Source organism: Nanorana parkeri, unplaced genomic scaffold, assembly GCF_000935625.1.
Source record: "Nanorana parkeri isolate BGI_ZX_2015 unplaced genomic scaffold, ASM93562v1 scaffold979, whole genome shotgun sequence".
NCBI classification, from domain to species: domain Eukaryota; kingdom Metazoa; phylum Chordata; class Amphibia; order Anura; family Dicroglossidae; genus Nanorana; species Nanorana parkeri.
Genome location: NW_017307247.1, coordinates 615,025 through 638,011, shown reverse-complemented (window position 1 = coordinate 638,011; position 22,987 = coordinate 615,025). Strand labels below are relative to the sequence as shown.

Genomic DNA, 22,987 nt, shown 5'->3' with positions numbered 1-22,987 from the left:
GGACAATGGCGGGGGGGACAGCAGAGGGAGGGGGGGGCCGCACCGATCGTCGCTAAATACAAGCGATCCGCCGGCTTTACAGCCGGCGGATCGCATGTATATTAACGGGCATCGCTGGCCGTTTTTAAATTGCGGCCATTTCCCGCTCGCGCGCAAGGGGGCGTGTCTGAGCGGACGTCTAGAGACGCCCGCTCAGATCTAGAGAGCTCCTGGCCGGCCGTTTTTTTACTACGGCCGGCCCGGAGGCAGTTAAAAACTGAAATGTCGACTGCTAGTGTTTTCTGCCAGTGTATTTGTCAAATTCCAGTCAGCATTTGACAAATAAAAGCTGGACTGATTGCTATAGGCGACACATAACCTGAGGGATTATAAAAATGAGGCCTAGTCAATTCCTTGGTGTCAGCCATTTTGTGTATCTGAGGCCCTAGCTCCTAGTGTAGGAACGAGGGGAATATTGTTGGTTCCTCATAGCAGAGGCCTCCGCATTCAGTAAATGTTCCACCAGTTTGAGGAGAATTAATCTCAGACTGTTCAGCCCCAGTGAAAACAGATGTGAGAGTGGAGGGGCCCAAGGCTAAATGATTAAATACACTGACAGTGTTTACTCAGGAAGGTGTGTTAACAATTACAAAAGAGAGCAGCCGCACATAATGCAGTCTGAGCATATTAAAAAGCTCACATTATGTTTTAAAATTGGGGAATCGTTTTGAAACTGGTTTTATATAGTTACTGTTTTAATGGCGCAAGTCACACTTAGAAAAGAAAGAAAAACTAACGTGTATTTGCAGTGAGTATATATCCGAGGTGTAGAAAGTTTGGAGTTTAAAGTGGAAGGAGGAAGGTGGAAGTGGAAAAAGTCAGAGCAGCCCTTCTCAACCTTTTTTCATTCATGGCATCCTTTAAAAGTATGCAACATTTCGAGCCACCCCAGTCCAAAATGGAAAAAATTTTAATGGAAAAAAGTGTGGTTCCCCTCTTTCACACCAGAGTCCCCCCTTCACATCATGAGGGGCATTTATCAAAGCAGGAGCACACAGAATCTGAAGCAACTGGCCACACCAACCAATCAGATTCTCTTTTCAGCTTGTACAGTTAAGCTGATTGGTTGCCATAGGCATCTGCTCCATATTCTGTCTGCTCCAGTTTTAATAAATCCCTCTTATGTGTTTCCATGGTGCTGATGGACTGATCTCCAACATCATTGAAATGGAGGCACTGTGCGAAAATGTGAAGACACTCCTGACAAAGCCAGAAGGTACCCTGGTTGAGAAAGGCTGGGTTAAAGAACAACATACATATTTATTGTTGATTTCCCTATGTTGTTATACTCCCTGCAGGCATTTTCTTCTAAATTGGCACCTAAATATAATTTTTTGGTCACATGACCCTAAAGCTTTAGCTGGTCCATGTGTCTCTGCCTTCCATCAACACGGAATTGCCGTGTCAGCTGCCAGAGAAATCATGCCCATTAACCTCAACAGCTTCAGAGAAAAGGGACAGTGCCAAAGCGTTGCGGTCACATGAAAATATAAAAAGTTCGAAAAAACATGCATTTAAAACGTCTGCAATTGTCCAGGAAAGAAGTAGGACTGTGCACCAATGATGTCAATCTCATGTTTAGTTTACTAATTTGTATTAAGATTGTACCCATCACGGGAGCGAGCTTGGAGAGGTGACTACTTTACAACACACACAGGAACCATGGAGAACAAAAGTAACCACCCTCCAGAAGGAAGGACAGTGTCAGCACCAATTCAGAGATGATTTGAGGGTCTACAGCCGAGTGATACACAAATAACATTCTGTACATTTTTAATAGTTAATAGTTAATAGTTAAGGTGCTTGAATTAATTCTTAGGATTTAACTCCTGAGCTTATTGTCACTGTCAAGGTTGCCAGTGTACTTATTTCAGCTCTCAACCGAACTTTCAAGTGCTCAAATGGCTGGTGTCATAGCTGATCACATGTGCAACACCATGGCAACTGCAATTTAAATAGGGTCTAAGAGGGTATCTTCCTTGGCTGAAAGCGATAGGAGGGTATAGTTCAGCTTTAAGTCACACTCTTTATTGGCTAACGGACGTTGTTAAAATGCAAGCTTTTGGGACTACTTAGGTTCCTTGCTCAAGCAATGTAGAATTCCCAAAGGGTTCTGAAATCCAGCTATTTATAAACAAACTTACAAAGAGGAGCAATAAAATATAACCATAACTAGAGTTTATAGCACTTGCACAGTGTTTTTTTTCAGACTAACATAATAACTGTATAGTGTACGACTTGTAAATTAACAGGAACAAGTAAGCTGTATCATCTTGCATCAAAACCCTCCAGCAAGTTGCAAAACCTTTTTGTAGCATAGTATAAAAAATGAAATGAAACAAACGGGTGATAATTGTTAACTTTGGTTAGCTAAGGGTTAGAATATGGGTTAAATAGTCATTGCAATGCACAAGGAGCATTTTAAGCAATCGCCGTCAATTGGCAGCAAGCATGTAACCACATACCACAGGAAAATAAAAATTCTAATATTGCAACACTTTGAAACTATCATTGTAAAGTCCCATCAGGAAAGTAGTGACGTCTGCAAAGAGACTGAAGTCAGACTATATATTTGCTGTGAAAAATTATATGAGTATGCAAACAAACTGAAGATATACTTAAAATAGTCCCAGGGGTAGCCACCGCACTCATCCACAAAAAAATTCATACAAATCCAATGTAGGTCTTGAGACACTCACAGGTCTTGCAGCGCAGTTAAGTCAAAGCATCAGCATTTTATTGTCAACCTTCTGATGGAACTCTTGTCTTAATAAAGAGGGGCTGAGTTCCGTTGAAAATAAAATGCTTTGACTTCTTCTGCTGCAAGATCCATGACTGCCTCTATATCTACTTTAGATATATTTAAAATAAAGTTGATCTCATATATCTCTGAATACATTAACTCCTAATTCAAAAGCTATAAAGTACAAGTTAAGTGATGTCTGTGTTGAGTGTAGTACACTCTTGCAGTCTGTAGGTGTTGCTGTTGTTTACACAGGCATTTAGTACTTACAGCATGCTGCATGATGTAGGGCTGAGGCTGCATCCAGGATGGACTTGGCACCTGCAAAAAAATAGGTAAGCTTAGTCACAAAAACACAGATTGCTGCTAGACTTATTGTAAAGATGTAGCTTTGGATCAGCCTAATGCCAGTATGGTTCTAATTACTTGTCATACCATTGAAACAGGAGTTGGTTTTATAAGAATACTCTGTACTTCTGTAAACGCTGATGCCTTGATTTGTTACAGGTTGTGCTACAGTTTCACATCTGCAGCATGCATTTGCATAACTAGCTGTACAAAACAGACATAAATGTTCCTGGAAACCAGGTTATCATCCAACATGTGGAACATAAAACATGGCCAAATTTGCCAAAGTTAATCTGGATCGCAGAGAGAAAAAAAATTAAGGATCTATTGGCAGAATGAACAGGAAAAAAAAAACCTGCTGTGTTAATAATGTCGGTGACAGACTTCATCATATATTTTATTTTGCCCATAGTTCCAATTTAACTTTAAACATTTGGTGCTAGCAGAGGTGTTCAAATAGGCGAAGAGGTATTTGCAAAGCGCATTTCCCCACAGCAGCCAATCAGAACTTATTGCTAATTCAGTAAAATTAAATGTGATTGTTATGGGTTGCTCTACTCTGCGTGCCATCATTGTCCTTTGCAGTAAATAAGCTTGTATACCACTCAGTGCTGGCCGCAGGCGAAATCCAAGTCTCGTGCAAAAAGAATCCGCCTGAACTCCGGGACGACACTACTCACCACATCAACGTCTGAAAAATATATATATCACTGGTGGTCTGTGGCTAGTTTCTGGATGCACATTAGACTTCTCCTCCAGCATACCCAAAATACTATGGAAGTTTTTAATTTAAAAACCAAAATTGCCATTGTCTAGAGGCAAAATGTTCAGGCTGGGATTGACCATGTGAATTTCAATCCAAGATTTGTGGTTAAGAGCGCTACCCAGTATTCACATTCCTGCAAAGCTCACGGAATGATGAGCTGCCCATTATAAGAACTGATATGCTATGGACTGTGGATTGTTTTATTGTGCTCAATTTTAAACTGCTAAATTGACCCCTTCCTGTGCTCATGCAGGGCACAATAAAAGAGTCAATAGGTGTATATATATAGGCAAACATTTTTAGTTTTGGAAAGAGTAGGGAAAGTAAACCTCTCTAAAAAAAATTCTTGCTGGGGTGATTTCTTTTTACTTCCTGTCCCAGTGAGGCAACCGAAAATTAGAAGAAATTTCCCCAGTGAGAGGAATTTTCATCATAGACAGTTTGTCATTAAAACTTTTGTGCCCATTGGATGATTTATCCTTGCCTTTTGCTCAAATGACAACTCTAAAATTTGGGATTTCCTATTGCTTTCTGTCTTGGTGACAATGATCACTAGAACAAATAGAGAGTCAAATATTTCCAACAGAGACACAGATAGCAAAGAAAAACTTGATAGAAGGTCTAACCTTTTCAAAACTAAAAGAAAAGTTTTGCCTTTTAATCCAACCCACCACTGCAGCATATACTTACCTTTCCCTGCTCCGGCTAAACTCTGTTAGGCTGCTGGGACCTGGAAAGAAAACCTTTTGTCACATGGGTGAGGGGGAGTGAGCCACACACTCACCCTTACATGGAAATGCCTGATATTTCACTTCGCTTTTCGGGGCCGAAAGGACATCTAGAAACACACAGGGTCTAACCTTTATTAATAGTTTTTATTACTTGTGTCCCTTCTGGGAGATTTGCTAACTCTTCCTGCTCTTTATGACACCCATGGGACAGGAAGTGAGTAAAAATCTCCAGACAGCAAAACAAAAAAACTGCTCCAACCTTTCCTCACTCTATCCAAAAATAGAAAAATAAACTGTGAGCTGCTGGGATAAATAACACACTGGCTTTCTATTAACTCATGGTGGTCTCCAGTGGCAAGATGCCTCTGTTGGATTTGCTGCTACCTCATGTTACCCGTCATCCTGTTGTGGCAGAGCCTTGCTCTGCTCGTCTTTTGATTTTACAAAAATGTAAATAAGAAAATGAAAAGAGTGCAAGAGTAGGTATCCAGGTGAAGAGATCTCACTATCAAGACACATAAGTAGATGTTTGTAATTCAGTCCATCACCATCTACTGCAAAAAAAGGAAATATCTGCAAGCCATATGAGCCTCACTTCATATAAACTCGAGACAAAAAGAGACAGAAAACTGAAAACCGATCACACATTAGACAAAACAGGAAATGTTTAATGCATAAAGTGCAGCCTTTTAAATTAAGGCAATTAGCATGATAACAGGCTCCTTCCTTTAGCCCCATCACTTATAAATGAGAACATTTGTTTGAATGAACTGTAAAGTTTCAAAATCAATCTTCCAGCTGGGTAGTTCTCAGTATCTCGTCCACTCACCTGGTACGTTGAGACGGGAGATGCGATATAGGGAGTGATAGAAGTCTGTGTAATCATCCTGTTTGTGGCGATGCTATACGGCGGATAGAACCTGCAATGGGGGAGAAAAGCAGCATATGAGACTACCGCCAGAGTGCCGCTATTGTCTATTTGGTGACCAGTGCTGATACTGATGAGAATGCAGTTTAGTTACTTCTTTCAAATTAATTAACTAAGCCAATGCACAGAAGTATCTGAATGAAAAGCAAACCCCACAGAAACCAAAGTTTCTACCATAATACCAGTGCAGCAGTGCAGTATGGGAAAGTGAAAAGTAGAATCTAGTTGGTCACAATGGACCAGAACTGCTCTGTCTTCAAACATATTAATGACAGGTGTGCTATTAGAGCCTTAGTGGAAGATTAAAACTTTGGTTCCCATGTGGAGGCAGCTGTCTGTCAGATGAGGTACCCCAAGGGGCCCCTGAAGTAGTCTGAACAGTAGGAGAATGATGAGAGGGCCACAAGTATGGTATTAGTCCAGTAAGTCTTTATTGAACATAACAGGAGGTCACATTAATCACCAAAGCATTTGGGGGGCTCAACAGCCCCTGTTGATGCTGACATTTAATGTGCGGGTTGCTAGACAACAATTTGTGGTGTGAGTTGGCAGTAGTGCCATCACATTATTACTCTACTGGGTTAGATAAAATGTGGTCATGGGCCCATTTATAGTCTAGTGTTCTTCATATGCCATACCTAGTTTTTGATTTGTTCTCATTTTACCTCATGTCAGGATTGCCCGTACCCCTCTATAGCTTCTATAGGCTCCAATCTTACCAGCACTGCTGCAGAAACATCAAAGCCTAATTTGTAAGTACTGACATTTCATGGTGTTGCCCAAGCCAAATCAAATTACAATTTCTATACAGGAGGCCCACCGAGATTATTAGTGTTTCCTAGTTCCCAATAACTCTGGTTCAGATCACTTAAAGCTGCCCGCACTGTGTGTTCCAGGACAAAACAAACATGAATGAAAAGATCAGAGTTGGGAAAATCACCTTCTGACATACCCATTTTGAATAGCAGCAGTGGGGTCATAGGTCAATGTCATTCCAGCCTGTGAAGAGGAGAAAAATGAAATCAAACTCTTGCAGCTGGATTGCTGTTTAATGAAAGCAAAATGTACAGTCATTATGCAGTCCTAATAAAGTACTGTTTAATTTAAAAGGCAAGCAGGACCAGCATTAGTCCAAAACGTTTGATTATAAGGCACCTGTTCTGCACACTTCTCCCAACAAATGTACAGTGTACCATACATCTTAGGGAATAATGGGTCTGGTTAACCCTGATTTCATTACTCAACATTGTTCATGTTTTTATCATCAGCAATAGGTAGATCCCCCTCCTGTGCAACAGCTAGAATCTTGATAAGAGGGAGAGTGGATGCAACCACATTTAAATGATTCAGAACACACAGTTCCATATATTGTATGGTGTCTGATACAGAACCCAACATAGAATTTTTTCAGAGGAGAGGAAATTCACAGAATCACCATTTATGTGCACTCATAGTTTAGGTCCTATTGGAAGAACTGCCCAGTGTTACTCTACATCAGGGGTAGGCAAACTCTAGCTGCCCAGCTGTGGTGAAACAACAAATGCCATCATGCATTTGCCTTTGTGAGTCATGCCTATGGCTGTCAGCCTTGCATAGGATTTGTAGTTGCACCACAGTTAGAAGTCCGGAGTTTGCCTATCCCTGTTCTACATTTTCATGTAAGCCTAGGCTGCCAATGACCCCCAGAGCTAGTGTCATCATATACCCTAAGCTCACAGTGGAATGCTGCATAGAAGATGTCACAATTCTAATATATTCGGAAGATTGCCCACTGCTGGAGATAAAAAAGAAGACCCTGTTCATCAGGTGACCAGCTGGAATGCTCCGGCAGTAAAGGTATGTATGCTGGCAGTGTTTTGAAGTCTTGGAGGATGCCGTTGGGAGGGGTGGTGGTGTTTGGGGTATACTGTAAGCAGTTAACCACAGATCAGTCTTCTCTGTTCTATTTCTGTATGATGACCATAGATAGGATGGCTAATTAGGCTTTCAATTAAAGACTTGAGCAAATATGATTCCTCTCACTCGCTATGTCATACTTGGGCAGCTGTTCCTATTATTTCCTCATAGTAACACCTCTGGGCCTTGAAACTAAACTAGACTCATAAATCTCATAATTTTTTTCCATCTCTGTAATCATTGGTTTACTACACTTTCGTCCTCTCATTTACATGCCTAGTAGTGCATGAGAAAAATAATTGTGAGAGTAACATCTAGGCCAAGCTGCATAGCTGTGAAGAGTTCAGTCATGGACATGTGGGTTTAAGACCAAGACCTAGCAGAAGAGGTTGAGTACAAGAGTGCAATAAGACAGTTCCACACACCCATGCCCTGGCTGCACCAAGCCAAGAACTCTGTGTGTAAGTGTGTGTGAGTCATGTTTTGAAGCGAATCCCTCACGCACCCACCCTGAAATTGGAATGAAAGACTTACAAGTCTCACCTCCCCCTCTCTCGGCCAAGCTCTTCCATTCTGGACATATTTGTTCTGGGTCTGTCTCTTCTTTTGACCTCCATCTGCAAACTTGCACAGCAGAGCTTCTGTAGGAGCTGCAAAAAATAAGCAAAGGCATCAGCAAGTCACAAGAAAAAATATTATTTACCACCCGCTGTCACCACTGCTTCTATTAGAAGAGAGGTACACTATTTTTAAAGTGTACCTGTCAACACGGTTGAAATAACCATTTTGTGGTGAATAAATATAGAAAACTGTCTATGAATTCCCTCCACACACACACCACAGTGCTGCTGTTAGTTTCTAGTGAAATGATAAATAAAATGGATGTTCCAAATGGCTTAGCTAACAGCGCATTGAAAAGGGCAACTATAATGTATTTTCATTAACTACACACTATGAGGTATCACATTCACCTGATTCAGCCATATTCTTATGATAATAATTTATACACTGATGTTTAGATTCTCCCATTAGTGGCTATCTTTATATCCAGCAGTACAGTCAGCAATCTTGCTAAATGACCACCATGACGGGATCATTTGGGCAAGATGTAACAGGAAGCCTTACCAACAGCGGCACCCACACCTCTATAAACCTAACTAAAGTTCTACAACTGAATCAATCTATTAAACAAAATGCTTTTATGGCTGCCAGATATCGTCTCATTTCCTGTTCTGGTGACATGACAGCAATAGAATCTGTCAGATTCAAACCCTTCTGTACTCTATCTAAACCTAGAAAATGATGATTTTTGGCTGGGGTGTCACTTTAAATGCTGAGTTTTATAATGACTTAAGGACATTAAAGCTGAATTCTAAGCAGCTATATTAGACTCAAGTGAAGGTATTCACTAATAATTTGTTAAATGTATTTTTAAATGGAAATAGGATAAGTACCTGAATTTGATTTGGTATCAACCTTTTACAATCCTTGTACTGCGGTACTCAGACTAAAAGAGGGATGGGTAGCAATGGGAGCCAATCAGGTGTGTGGGCAAGGGACATGCCAATAGGAGGAAAAAGCAGAGTCAGACGAGAGATCAGCTTATTAGGCTTCAGCTGTTCTTTCACTGTCCAGTCAGCAGGAGAAAGGACACTACCGTATTCGTTAACTGAAAGTGGTGTTGTCCACCTGACTGTGCTGGGTGATGAGGTAGAGTAAAGCTTTGGACAGAAATACAAATCCATTGGCAGTCATCTGTGTATTATGTTGCATGGCTGCAGGTCAGCTTTAAAACTAAATATTAATCTAACCTAACATGCTGGCACAGAGGATTGTGTGGTAAAGCCAGTCATTTTTTCACCCTAAAGGACATCTGCACATGGATAAATTTCCAGCAAAAAAGTCTTCAACTATGAATCAGTGAGAGCTGGCAACCATATGACAGCGCAATGCAGAAATCACCTGTGTAGCAATGTTCTATTATAACCTACATCACTGGTAGTAACACTCATTACAATCTACAGACTATGAGTCAGCTAGTACAAGCCCTTCCCAATGTGATTACAGCCAAAGAGTACAACACTCTCCCTCTAACACCTCTATAATTACTACAATGAAAGTACATAGATATCTGTCATTCACTTCCAGTTACCGTAATGAATTCTTGATCGTACAATGCCCTTTTAATTACAAGTGATTTGTTTAGTAGTACAGCCCAGCTATGACAAAGACCATACCAAACTAATAGAATAGTTTCCAACATGTAAATGGCTTATACTGTAGCGTTACATCAGCCTACTCCTTTAGTGATAATACATTATTCATTATGTGTCAGTCAGTGTCAGTAGAGAACAAGGAGTGCAGTGGAGTCTTGGCAAAAAGAAAAAAATGTTTGCTTATATGTATAATTAAGAAACAGTAAACAGAGCCTTCTCTTACTGGCTAGCAACCTGATGCCCAACCTATGGCCTGAGGGCCGCTTGTGGCTCATTGGTGCTTGCCATACAGTCCTTGGACAACACCATTCAGCAGAGGCAGTGCTGACTTAGTAAAGGGAATGTAAAACAGCAGTAATCTCTAGCAGTCTCATATATAGTAATAGGTTCCCAGTCTCTGGCTGACTTTTACACTGGCCATACACTGCTTAGATTTTTGAAAGAACTTAACGTTCGTTCAACTTTCTATGAGTTGATGGGGTCAAATCAACCGTATTGAGGAAAGAACTCGAAGAAGCAGCATGGAGAATTTTTCTCGAACAATTAAAATTCTAACAGTGTATGTGGTTTTGGTTCAGAAAACTCCATTCATTACGAAATCCAACGTTAAAATGAAAAGAAATTTTGATTGACATTCGTCATGTGTCTGACGGCTTATCAGGTGGTAATGAAAGCTCTTTTATACGAACGTTCGTATTAGTGTATGACTGGCTTTAGACCAGGTCTACAACCACACCCGTAGCATGTTCATAGTTTCTGGCTGTACCCTCTTGTAATTCTGCAGTCTCTGACAGTCTTCTGTAGTGTTACATATACTGAACAGCCCTTTGGGGATGTCAGGGGCCGCAGGTGAAGCCCCCTAAACCTTGTAACTTGTCAACCACTGAGCTATGTGTCACTAACCTGTCAGTGATAGGCTGTGGCGGATAGGAGGACTCCCTCCCTTCCATGTTACATTGCAATACCTGACCTGAACTCACAGGAAACAATGTAATGTTTGATATAGATAGAGAAATACAAAGAAACTGATGCTAGAAATGCTACATAAAAGAACACAGCTGTTCATACAATATAAACCATCAGACATTTAAAAACTGGCATTGACATTTTCCTAAACAACCCCTCTGAAGTAAACTCATCATGCTGAACTTAGTTAACTCTCTCCAGGAGTTGAAAGCAGGCACCCAGAGGTTCCTTTACATATGTTTATATGCTGACTGAGCACTGAGCACCCAGCAGCCCCAAAACACTGGGCACCCTATTGTGCAAGCCCCAACTTCAGCAGAGAATGTTGAGTTCTAGTCTGCCCTTCCCATCTCACTATTAGCCCATCATTCTAAATGACCAATAGTGAGAAGTGAGAGGCAAGGGAGTCGGAGAAGAACCAGGACTTCCAGAACAGCACATGTTGTAGGGTTTCTAGGATGATTTAACTGCTATGTAGTCATTTGTGTGACTGTTAAGATGAAGGGCACTCATAGGTTTCATATACACAGTTATATTTACATTTATTTTGTTAGTAGACCAGAGGCAGAGCTTTTTTTTTTATTATTGCTGAAAATGCACATGTTTGTTACTGTTTAAAGAATGTAGACAAAGTTTTTGGGTAGAGAATGTCATTCCAGAGATTCTACCTATGCTGCTGATGAGTTCATTAAGTAGACTGTTGTCCTCTTTGGGGCTAATTTAAAGCTTGCGGCCCTGTGTTATGCCGTCCGTTTTCTTCTCTTCAGCTGACATGTCTGGTATCAGCAGAGCAATCTTGAAATACTCCCTGTATACCTGCTGTGTATTGTGACAGGAAAACACACAGCATCTCAGCAAAACTAATTATTCCATTTTATCCAGTCTCAGTTCAGTCTCGAGTCTACAGTGGCCTTGAGCAAGCTCATTTCCCAACAAAAGCCTACAAAATTGAATGCTTGCATCCTGTCTGGGATACATCTTTATGATTAACTTATCATATCCTTTAATCCCTCTTTTAAGGTTACATTTCATTTAAGCTTTTCTGCTTAATGTTACTGCACTACTAAGTTTACAAAACAATTTAGGATTTATGTGGTTCTTTTATTTTTTTGTGTGCTTTTTTAACAATGGGCCGATTGACCACAGGTGGTCAAACCCAACTATATAATTTTAGTCACCAGAATTTGCAGCATTTTTCTACAAATGTATGAAGTTGCAGATGGTTCTGATAATAAGCAGCAGCATTATGAAAGTGTGATAGAAATTGCACATTTGCACAGATGCGGATATAGAGTACAGAGCAGTGCAGGTAAAAAAATACTGCAATGATTCTCCTAAATCCTTGTGATATTTATGAATGACACAGAGCAGATGATTTCCTTTTCTCAACTAAAGTGGCCAAAGAGAGAAAGCCCAGTGTAAGCTGCAGGTTTCCAGCACTCTCCCGGCCCCTATGTGACAATGTTAATGCCTAAGCGGTCAAACATCAAGACGTAGCACTGTCACGTGGAAAGAAGGGGGAGGAAGTCACATGCCTTTCCAGTTTTCAACTCTAGTAAGTACAGTTAGTCCTAATTGGACATGCTACAGATAATGCATTGCAAACACCAAAGATCTCAAAGACTATAATGTGAAAACTGCAACCTAAAATTGTGAAAATTCCCCCTAAATGTGACATATGTGACCATCTAGCTTGTTCAACGTGTCTGTCATACTTCTCAGAGTACAGTCCTCATTGAAGGAAGATCCTAAAATCCTGGAACGCATTAAAATATTAATTAGTAGGTTTGTGATCATGTCAGCATAAATGATTCTTTATCAGGGTGATGGATAGTGCCAATAGTGATTATATCAAATCCAGAGCAGTCATAGAAGGGTGTTTCATATCCTTCCTGCGAAGTCAAGCTGCTTATAAATCACCACAGCACATGCTGTAATTACTGGCGGTCCGGGTACTCTATCTAGGAGGCTGAATCACGAATAATTACATTCATTTCTAAATCACTCACCCTGTGACTCACACACCTGAGAAATACATATTATAGATATCAGAATTACTGTCATTAAGGAAGGTCTGCAGAGATTAATATCTCTCTGTTAGTGACTCTGGACAGTGTGTAAAGATTCGGAAATGGCAAAGCCAGAATCCTGAAGCACAGTGTGTACATATCACTCCTTTCTGTACTGCCTACTTTTAAAGTGTATCTGAAACTTTTGCTTTTAGACAGAGTGGTAAGGGGTAAGAACATCTGCCAGGATTTCACTGCTGTGTCCTATTTCTGCTGTTTTGGTTTTAGATATACGTTATTTTGACCAATTCTACTTTTTAGTCCACTTGTACAGTACCTGTACAAATAAACCCAATAGGACATACTATCTTTACTTAAGATGACTTAGGTCAGCTTGGCCTGCTGCCTCCCTGTGCAGTGTTTACACAGAAGGGGAGGAAGCTTCTCTTTGCTGCCACTAGATGATACTGTTGAGAGACTGAATGAGTAGCCCATCTCCCAATAATACTCTCTAGTGGCAGATTGGACTAGATAGTTGACGCAAAATGACCAATCAGATTTTTTCTTTCATCAGTTGAGATTAGTAAAACTATCCATATATGCAGGGGTATCCCCATAATGAGGCAGTCGGCATCTTATTTGGGGGGCGGGAGATGCAGAAGGGAAGGAAGGCAACAGCATGTGCAACTAACAGCATTAAGCCCCCTCGCTGAAAGCTTGGCCACCCACCGCCTTCCGCTTGGCAGGCTGACAGCTTGGCCACCCGCTGCCTCCCGCCATCTCTCTCTCAGCTGCCCACTGTCTCCCGCTCAGCTGCCTGCCACCTACCACTTGCTCGCCCACCGCCTACCGCTCAGCCCCCTTCTCTTGGCTGCCTCAGGCAGTGAAAAAGGTAGTGATGGCACCACATACACGGATCGCATTTCAGACAATTCCTGCTGAAACTGATGACATTTGACCCGGGGATGGCCCTGTTGACACAACCTGGTTACACAAACTAAGTGATCTACCTTGTTCTGCCTGAAATCATAGCATGCATGGCTAACTTTAGACATATAAAAGAGAGGCATACACCAGATTCCTTAAGCCCTGTGGTGGTGTGGCATGAAACGAATCTTTGCTTTCATGTTTGTCTGCTGTCAGGAGTTGATTAAAAGATAAGGTGAAAAATAAAATAACAGCAGTGTGTTAAAACAGCTTAACAGCTGAATGCCTGTATTTCCGGAGCAATACTGCATGCTAAGAATTCAAAGAACTATCAGAATGTCCTTCTATTCAATGCATGATATATCTGATCAGCTACTCAAAGTGCCTTTGTGCAGATGTTTCAAGGAAATTTACACTTTGATTACCAGGTGCTTTATATGGCTGTCACCATTTTAACAACCCAGTGAGGCCATTTAAGTTCTGTTACCTTGGAATTACCATTAGCTGCAGATAGACTTAAAATGGACCTAGCATTAGACATTATTACTAAACACTGCTAAGTTCATGAATGCTAAGTAATGTGTAAGTGTAACACATACAGATATGTATGATCTCTTACAGAGATCACAGTACTCCCCCTGACAATACTGTATCTGCTATTCTCTCCAGAAGGACAGAGCTGTCTTTGTTCAGGTTCATAATCTACTTTGTGGACTGATAAGCTGAGTCAGAGATGATCCAGTCATGTAATACTGGTACCTGTGCAGTTTGTTACCGATACAGATCAGCCCCTGGTGCAGCCTCTCACCTTGTGACTTCTTACAAACATTCTGACAAATGATTCCTGATGTTTTTAGTAAACTTTGCAAGATTCTACTATGTACTAGATAAGAAGATAGCCTATTCCACAAGACTCAGTGTCTGATCAGTTATTCTAAACATACAAGGAACTCAAATGTACCAACCTGAAACACCAGGAAGAGTTTTAATAAACTTTCCATTAAAATGATTGATCACTGCTTCACATTTCTCTGTCGATTCCATCCTGAAAGTGAAGGAAAAGCAACATTAATAACATACGACTATGTTGTTAACTAAAAATGATTTTATCTTAAAGTATTAAGTTCTTAAGTTATGTACAGTTGTGTATTTTTAAGTTAAGTATATTATGAAAAAAAGCATAAAATCTCAATCCTTAAAGTGAAACTAAACTCAGGAGATAAATAATAAAATCGTCAAATACAGACATTCCTCGCTTTACGACTTACCTGCTTTACGACCACTCGCACTTACGACCGTCCTCCGATCGACTTCCGACCTTACGCGTCATCGTCCGTGTGACGTGTCGCCGGCGGAAGTGATTTCCTCCGTTCTTCACTGCGGGTCCCGGTAAGTGTTTTATTGCCCGATGTACAGTACACTGTTCGGTACTGTACATCTGCAACGCTATACAGTACTGTACTAATGCAATACAGTACTGTATAGAGTTCCTCACTTAACGACCAATTCGTTTAACGATCTGGTCGTAGGAACGGAACTCGGTCGTTAAGTGAGGAATACCTGTATATAAAACAGCCTTTAGTTCATGCAGTTTCCTCAAATGTCATGGAAATCTGTTTTTATATTAAATTGACACTAAACTCCGGAGTTAAATCCTAAAAATACATTCAAGTACCTTAACTAAAAACTAAAATTAAGCTTATTTGTGTATCACTCGGCTGTAGATCCTCAAATCATCTCTGAGTTGGTGCTGACACTGTCCTTCCTTCTGGAGTGCGGCTACTTATGTTCCCCATGTTCCCCGTGTGTGCTGTAAAGCGGCCACTGCTGCAAGCTTGCTCCCGCTCGCACTTTATGAAAAATGTCAAATAGGGTGCAGAAGCAGCCATTTGAATTCACCCCTAGGCAACCGTTTAGTTTCTTAGAAATGACTGTATGATTCATCAGGCTTTCTGTATAAGACATAGCAAGAAATCGGTGGTGGGTGTGGCTGGGAATACCTCCCCTGTATTACAAGCAAGTGAGCAAAGATGGTTCCCAGATTACAAATAAGGGAAGGAGGGTGAATTGCAACTCTAAGCAGGTGGGCAGTTCTCATTTTAGGTGTCTTAAGGTTTAATTTTCAACTCTGATTAGAGAGAACGTTATACCTTTAAAATTCTGTGCCCATAAAGCCTACCTTGCAAAGCCAACTCCGCGACTGGTGCCACTGGAATCACGCAGTATCCTTGTCGATATCACTTGTCCAAATGGCTTCAGCATATTCTCAAGCTCTTGTTCATCCATGGACAATGGCAAGTTGGATATATACAGGTTTGTTGGATCTTGTTCTTGTTGCTTAAACACAAAAAACAAATAATCAAATGTAAAACTTCTGCTAAGAAAACACAAAACAAAACAACTTTTTTAAATTGTGCAACTTCGTCAAGCTGGTATTGCAGCTACACAAAGTAGAGTTTAATGATAGTATACACAAACAGACCTGTAATAGTTTACCCCAATGATATACGATGCAATGCCTATGAATGCCAATTGCAAGTAATACACATATATGCTACTATATAGTTTCAAAGTTACACTTTATATACAGATTTGTGGATTGTCCATCTGCTGGCTATCTGTATATAAGACAAGAAAAAAATCATTCATATCTATGGAATGTACTATTTATAGTCTGATCTGCACGACAGGCATGCATTGAGAGAGAGGAACCATAGAGCAGACCTATGAGCTGCATTAGTAGGCGGGAAGCAAATCCTGCATATGCAATGAACAAATATGACTGCCCTCATATACACATCATATTATATGAGGGCAGCAACAAGTTTTTTATACATAAACAAACACAGATAATATTTGTTCAAATTCTAATTGGTTTAGGGAAATGGATTATATGAAAGATGGCCAGAAGAGGATTTAAAGGAACAACTGTAAGCACACACTAGACATCTTTGACATTAACAGTAAATCTCCTGGAATGAAAGCTGGGAATCAGGCAATTTCTGAACCTGTACATATCCAACAGAGATGCTGTGGCTGTAGCTGTGGCTGTATGATTATATAGACACAATAGCACCAACAGGCCACACTTACTTGGAGGATATCCATTTAATAATACGTATATGGAATTATATTACACAGATTCACATTCAAGTCAATGGAGGCTGTTCACATCTTTGCATTGCATCACACGGGGGGCGAAATCACCTGTTGCGCAAAAAGGTGCAGGAGCTATTTTCGGGCGGTTATCACACGGTTTTGGTCCAATAGACATCTCTATGCATTAAAAAACATGAGGTTTTCAAACCAGAATTGCGCCAAAGCAACTCAACAGCTCAACTGCCTAGGTGTGAACCAGGCCTAAGTGATCATGTATGGATGAACTGAAATATTGCTGGCTTGATTGGCTGCCTAGAATGAAGTGGAACACTCGGCCCTAATGTGATTTTGAATGCAACAGTGAGGAACAAATAAGTTAATCTGTTGCAAAGTTTTGTAACATTTCTGTTTGTGAATGTAACAATTGAAGGAAATATGTATTGAAAAGATCTAAGGGCTAGTTCACATCAGAATTATGCGTGTCTGCGTAACTGCAATGCATTTTACCGCAATTGATGCATTTTTTTTGCTTAAAATGGGATTTCAGGTGTGTTCCAGTGCGTTTGATGCGTTTCCGGGGCGATTTGATGCAGCTAAAATAGAGCAAGTAGTATTTTTTTCTGACTGCATTGGAACGGAGCACCAGATAGCCCATAGAAAGCATTGTAATGTATTTTGGCTGCAGTAGCCACAATGAACAGACTGCATCACAACTAGCACGAAGGGCCCATTCACACCACATCCAGATCATCTCCAGACCAAACCTGATTGTTTCCAGACCCAAAATGCATCCTAATATATCCCCTGTGCTATTTCTGGCCTCTGTTCACACCAGCGCAGTCTGATCCAGACCAGAAAAGAAAAATACTGAATGTCTCATTTTGTCTGATCTGGAATGCATGGAAACACATAAAAAACACATACAAACGCACCTGAAAGCCCCCCCCCCCCCAAAAAAAAAAACAGCTCAGGAAAACAGCAAAATCGCTGTAAAACCGCGGCAAATCGCAGTGCACTGCTTTCCAGATCTGGTCCTGAAAATGGTGTGAACCTTCCCTTTGTGCTCCTACAAGTTACAAGTCTATGAAGGAGACACATGAGATAATGAGGAGCTGTGAACAAGTGCAAGAATAATGAGAGATATAGGACGATGGGACACTTGGTCTGGGTGATATGAACTATAATGAGAAAACATTGACTGAAGCAGCAACATGTGTTCAGTAGTGTGAACTATTTGACAGCGTTGTCTGTTTAAATTCTGGTGATGGCTGATGTTATAAAAGGATATAAAAGGATTTTGGAATAAAACCTTATTGATAAAGGCAGTTTTTTCTGCTCTAAAACATGTAAGGTTAGACCAATTTGGTCTTTAGGTTTTGTAATATAAAGCAGGCTACACAATAATAGATTTATTTTGTCCAGCCTACATGCTAGCTGAGCTAAATCTAAAAGGTTCTTCCATCCACACTAAACAGCACGGATAGAGGAATCCCACCCCGGGAGGATACTGTATATTGACAGCAGGCACCTCCATCTGATTGGCTACAGTCGGTGTTTGGCCAACAATTTTCAACCCGGCTCCTTCAACCAAAGTCGATTCCTGTGAATCGTCTGTAATTCTATCAGTATATGGCCAGATTAAGTCTTAGTGTGCATCCCCAACAGGGCTGCCATCAGGGGGTACGGCCAATACTCATGTAAGGGGCCCGGGCAGCCTGGGGGGCCCGCACGGGACCCTTACATGAGTATCGGCCGACGGTGACAGGCAAGGAGGTGGCTGGGACCCCGCAGCACTGGAGGAAGCCTGGCCCTAACAGCACCGGGCCGCTGCATTGCTGATCCAGCGGCATCGGAGCAGGCTGGGGCCACATCAGTGCCGCTGCTCTTCTGATCTCGGACCAGCCGGAAGTGACATCACATCCCTTCCGGCCAGTCAAGCGGCAGAGGAAGCCAGGTCACAAGCCCACCTGGGACCCCTGCAGAGCCCACCATAGAGAGTATCAGATGGGCTGTGCAGCATCTATGGTGGGCTCTGCAGGTTCTCAGGTGGGTCCTGCGTCCAGCGGGTCACTAAGCCCAGAGTTAGAGCCTACAGCCGTGTAAGGGGCCCCAAAATTTCTGATGGCTGCCCTGATCCCCAATATTGCAAGGAGGAAAAGGGTGGCCATTAAAGCGTATCTAAACTTGAAACTAAAAACGTATTGCAGTTTACCAGTCCTCAGAAGTGATGGATGCATTCATTTTATTTTTTATGCATTCCTTTTTTATCAAAGGGGGCTTTCTCACCCTTTATTTTCATCTGGAGATCCTACCAGTGACACACTTACTGTCCTACTATGACAAACCTCACTCCCTGGACTGTATGGGGACAACAGAAACAGGACAATGAAAAAACTCCGTCTGTCCTGTTGTCCATAACATAGATGGGCCGGGTCCTGTAGTCCTCAGAACAATAAAACTGATTACATTATAGCGCAGGTGGAGAGCACAGGATATTATCAGCTAACAAGATTTCTGGCAATATCAACAGGTATATTCTGCACTTATCAAACAGATATAACAAAACTCTTTCAGTAATATATTTAACAGGTCAAAAGAGAACAAATAAAAGAAGTTCACTGTTAGGGTTTACATACCCTTTAATTGCCTTTAATAATATTATATTCCTAATCTCATTTTTAAAACTTTTTTTCTATATGATCATTTGAAGGGCAACCTCAGCAAAAAAGTTACACAGGTACACATTTAAATGGAAACAGTTTTGCCAGTGTGAGGATGTATAGTGGTGCAAAGACTGTTCTACCCACCCCGCCATGCTGTATGTCTGCACAGAAGGTTTACAACACTCTTAACGGCCTGTAATTCTGCAGATTTGACAGAACTGTCCCACCTACTGTCTATAGTATGGAACACTACTGAACATCACCTAATTCTGTTACATTAACCTTGGCCTGAACGTCTGTAAGTGTACCCAAGTGCCTCCTCCTACTACCCCTTTACAGAGCAGGGACTCCCACTGCAAGCCTAATTTCAACAGGTAGGTGACTACTTAAAGCGACACGAAACCCAGGAGTTAAATCTTACAAAAGCATTCAGGTACCTTAACTATTAACAAAAATGTTCTTATTTGTGTCTCACTCAGCTGTAGATCCTCAAATCATCTCTGAATTGGTGCCGACACTGTCCTTCCTTCTGGAGGGTGGCTACTTTTGTTCCCCGTGGTCCCTGTGTGTGTTGTAAAGTAGTCACTGCTCCAAGCTCACTCCTGTGATGGATCTCAATGTGAGATTGTATTCCATCACAGGAGCAAACTTGGAGCAGTGACTACTTTACAACACACACAGGGACCATGGGGAACAAAAGTAGCCCCCCTCCAGAAGGAAGGACAGTGTCAGCACCAATTCAGAGATGATTTGATGATCTACAGCCGAGTGATACACAAATAAAATACATTTTTGTTAATAGTTAAGGTACTTGAATGTATTTTTAACTCCTGAGTTTAGTGTCACTTTAATATAAAAACAAATTTCCATGACTTTTGAGGAAACTGCATGAACTAAAGGCTGTTTTATATATTTGATGGGAGTTGTTAAAATCCTCTACCTAAACATAATACCTTAACACATGTCTGCACTGAAAGGATTGAAATATAAGAGTGCCAAAATAAAAACTGCAACCAGAGATGCAAATCTTCCTTTCCTGTCTGAATGCTCACTTCCACACTTCATCTGAAATTGATGCATCTGAGTTGATGGCTTTTTGTTCAGCTGCTGGCAGTGGATACATCAGTGGTACCAGTAAAATGTTCTAGAGAGATGGAGATGTTGAGCTCCTAAGATGCCAATAGTTCCATCGCCATCACATCTTGTGTATCTTATCAAAAGAACAACAGCATGTGAATAATTCTATTCATAGGACTGTAATCAAATTTTTAACAAGAGCCCTATGCAAAAGTGCAGTCACTCACAGTAGCCAATCAATGATCATATGCCACTGTTCCGGTCAGGGACCGCACACAGCCATCCGTATATTAAATCAATTTTGTCCCTGTTTAAAAGAAAACAAAGAAAGCCACCCCTGTAGAAAAAACAATGAATGCGTACCCGTCCGCTACTCAGCTGCTGAAATCTGAGCGTGGGAGGTCAAAGTCTGCTAAAGAATTTTCAGCATTCGACAATTCCAGGAGTGTCGGATGATTGGATCCTCTGCTGCTCTCTGTGGTTTCCTCTGCAGGACACAGCGGTGAAGAAGAGGCTGGTAGAAGAAACCACCAGGCATCTGACACCTGGCAATGTGTTGGATGATGAAGACATTTCCGCAAGCTTAGATCTTTAACGCAGTGAAGCTTGAGGGCATGGGCACGTGAGAGCATTAAAGTGGAACTAAGGTCCCACAACAACAAAAAAAATCACTAGAAGGAAGGGGTTTCTTTTTGCAGAAGATGCATGTAAACTCTCTTTCGCCTTTACCGGCTTCTAGTGACTTTATGTCTTTTGTGTATACTGCTGTGCATGCCAACAGTAGAGCTGGGTGCCAGGGACAATATACCTCTTGCACACATGAGAGCAGAGGCGCTTTGTGGGACCCGGAAAGAAGTGGTGGTGGAGGAACAAGTGGTTATATAATCCTGAACTTGTCATCATCGGACAACAGCATATTAGGAGGTAAGTGTGCCATAATGTGCAAGTATGCTGTCCATACTTACACATTATATGGAGAGCTTACCGTTTCATTCCACCTTAAGTGCTTTAAGTGCAGATAAGGCTTCAAGTTGCTGACTGCCACTAATACAGTCCCACCAGAGCTACCATTACAAGCCAGGTCGATCATGATTTTGCTTTTCCTGCACAGTTTCTGCATCCTTGTTGGTGTAATAGTGCACTGTGTGCTTACAGTTCATGCACTATGCCAACACACACCTAGAACTGAACTTCTAGCATAGCAGGATGCGTTTTTTTGTGTTCATTTCTAGATGTATGGAATCATAATAGGCAAACTGCTTCATCAGCCTCTCTGCTGCCAGTCTAAGGGGAGGCTGGCAAAAGACAGTTGGGCTAGTGGGCCAGGAAGTATACAGTAAATCCAGTGCTGGTTTTGGCTTCTCTAAATGAATGAGAGCTGAAGGCTATTAGGTACCTATAGTTTATTGGGTTACTGTGCTTTGTACATGAAACAGTGACAAGTACAGAGTATGTGTTGCTGAGAAGAGGGTTTTCCAAATGTTTAATGTTCATCATCATTAGCTATGCCTTGAGGAAGTGGCCCTTGTAACCCTATCTATTTTTCACAATTATGGGTCTTTACTCTTACTAGTTCCTTCACTGGGTAGTCTCTAAATGTGAGCTGTACCTGTTAACAATATCACTGGAATCTATGGTGTGAATTCTTTACTTTATCATGATCATCTAAGGCTACATTCACCGCTTTGTAATTTTCATGTGGTGCAGTGCATTTAGATGCATTGTATTGCAGAGAAGCCAGCACACGAAAAGGATCCACTCGGTGCAAACTTTATTACTGTGGTATTAAAAACAGCAGACATAAAAACGCTAACGTATTTCAGCCCTATACATGGGCCTTAATCATAGCTTCTCTACAATGCATTTTATGGGGTCCAGCAGAGACCAATGCTGAGCACTGGGGTTCCAGCTTGGATATCGGTATAGGAGATTGAGGGGCTTTGATTTGTTTGTTCATTTAGCGGCATTGTACCTGTATTACAAATTATCACTATGGAAGGTATGTTTTACTGGAAACGATTCAGCAAAACAATATTTTTGTAATCTAAACTCCAGGCAGTTAAAAAATAATTGGAGCTCTGTATTCATTTATACTAGGGATTCACCGATACTGGTTTTTCGATACTTTGCTTTCGGTGCTTGTTGATACCGAGTACCGATACCGGTGCTTCCACTGCCATGGAGCCAGCTTCCCGGGCAGTCTGATTGCCCCAGAAGCTGGCTCCATGTTGTCTAACCTGCTTGATTGAGCTTGGCTGGGAAACCGGCTTCCCAGCCAATCAGCATAGAGCCAGCTTCCCAGCCAATCAGGAAGCCAGGTGGAGAGTAATGACCCACCTCCTAGCTTCCTGATTGGCAAGGAAGCTGGCTCCATGCTTCTTGGCTGGAAAGCCAGCTTCCCAGCCAATCGGCATCGAGCCCGCCAAACAGCCAGCCGGCTTCCCGGCCAATCAGCATGGGGCCAGCTTCCTGGCCAATCAGGTGGCGGGTCATTACTCGGCGCCCAACTTCCTGATCGCATGGGAAACTGGCTCCATGAAATCTTCCTCTGACCGGAAGTTCCGGTATCGGGGAAGGTA

At 41.5% G+C, this 22,987-nt stretch overlaps 1 protein-coding gene across 3 annotated transcripts in view; it reads right to left on the bottom strand.

The window, feature by feature from the left end:
* RBMS1 (RNA binding motif single stranded interacting protein 1) overlaps nucleotides 1-22,987 on the bottom strand; it is a 320,245-nt gene that overhangs the window by 16,746 nt on the left and 280,512 nt on the right. The window contains exons 5-10 of one of the 3 annotated variants that reach the window (XM_018566823.1): nucleotides 15,749-15,906; nucleotides 14,535-14,614; nucleotides 7,995-8,101; nucleotides 6,508-6,554; nucleotides 5,457-5,547; nucleotides 3,053-3,103 (exon numbers count right to left, since the gene is read on the bottom strand). In XM_018566823.1, the coding sequence (XP_018422325.1) occupies nucleotides 3,053-3,103; nucleotides 5,457-5,547; nucleotides 6,508-6,554; nucleotides 7,995-8,101; nucleotides 14,535-14,614; nucleotides 15,749-15,906 (534 nt within the window). Of the gene's footprint in view, nucleotides 1-3,052; nucleotides 3,104-5,456; nucleotides 5,548-6,495; nucleotides 6,555-7,985; nucleotides 8,102-14,534; nucleotides 14,615-15,748; nucleotides 15,907-22,987 lie in introns of all 3 variants that reach the window. The other 2 variants (XM_018566821.1, XM_018566822.1) reach the window with 2 other exon arrangements.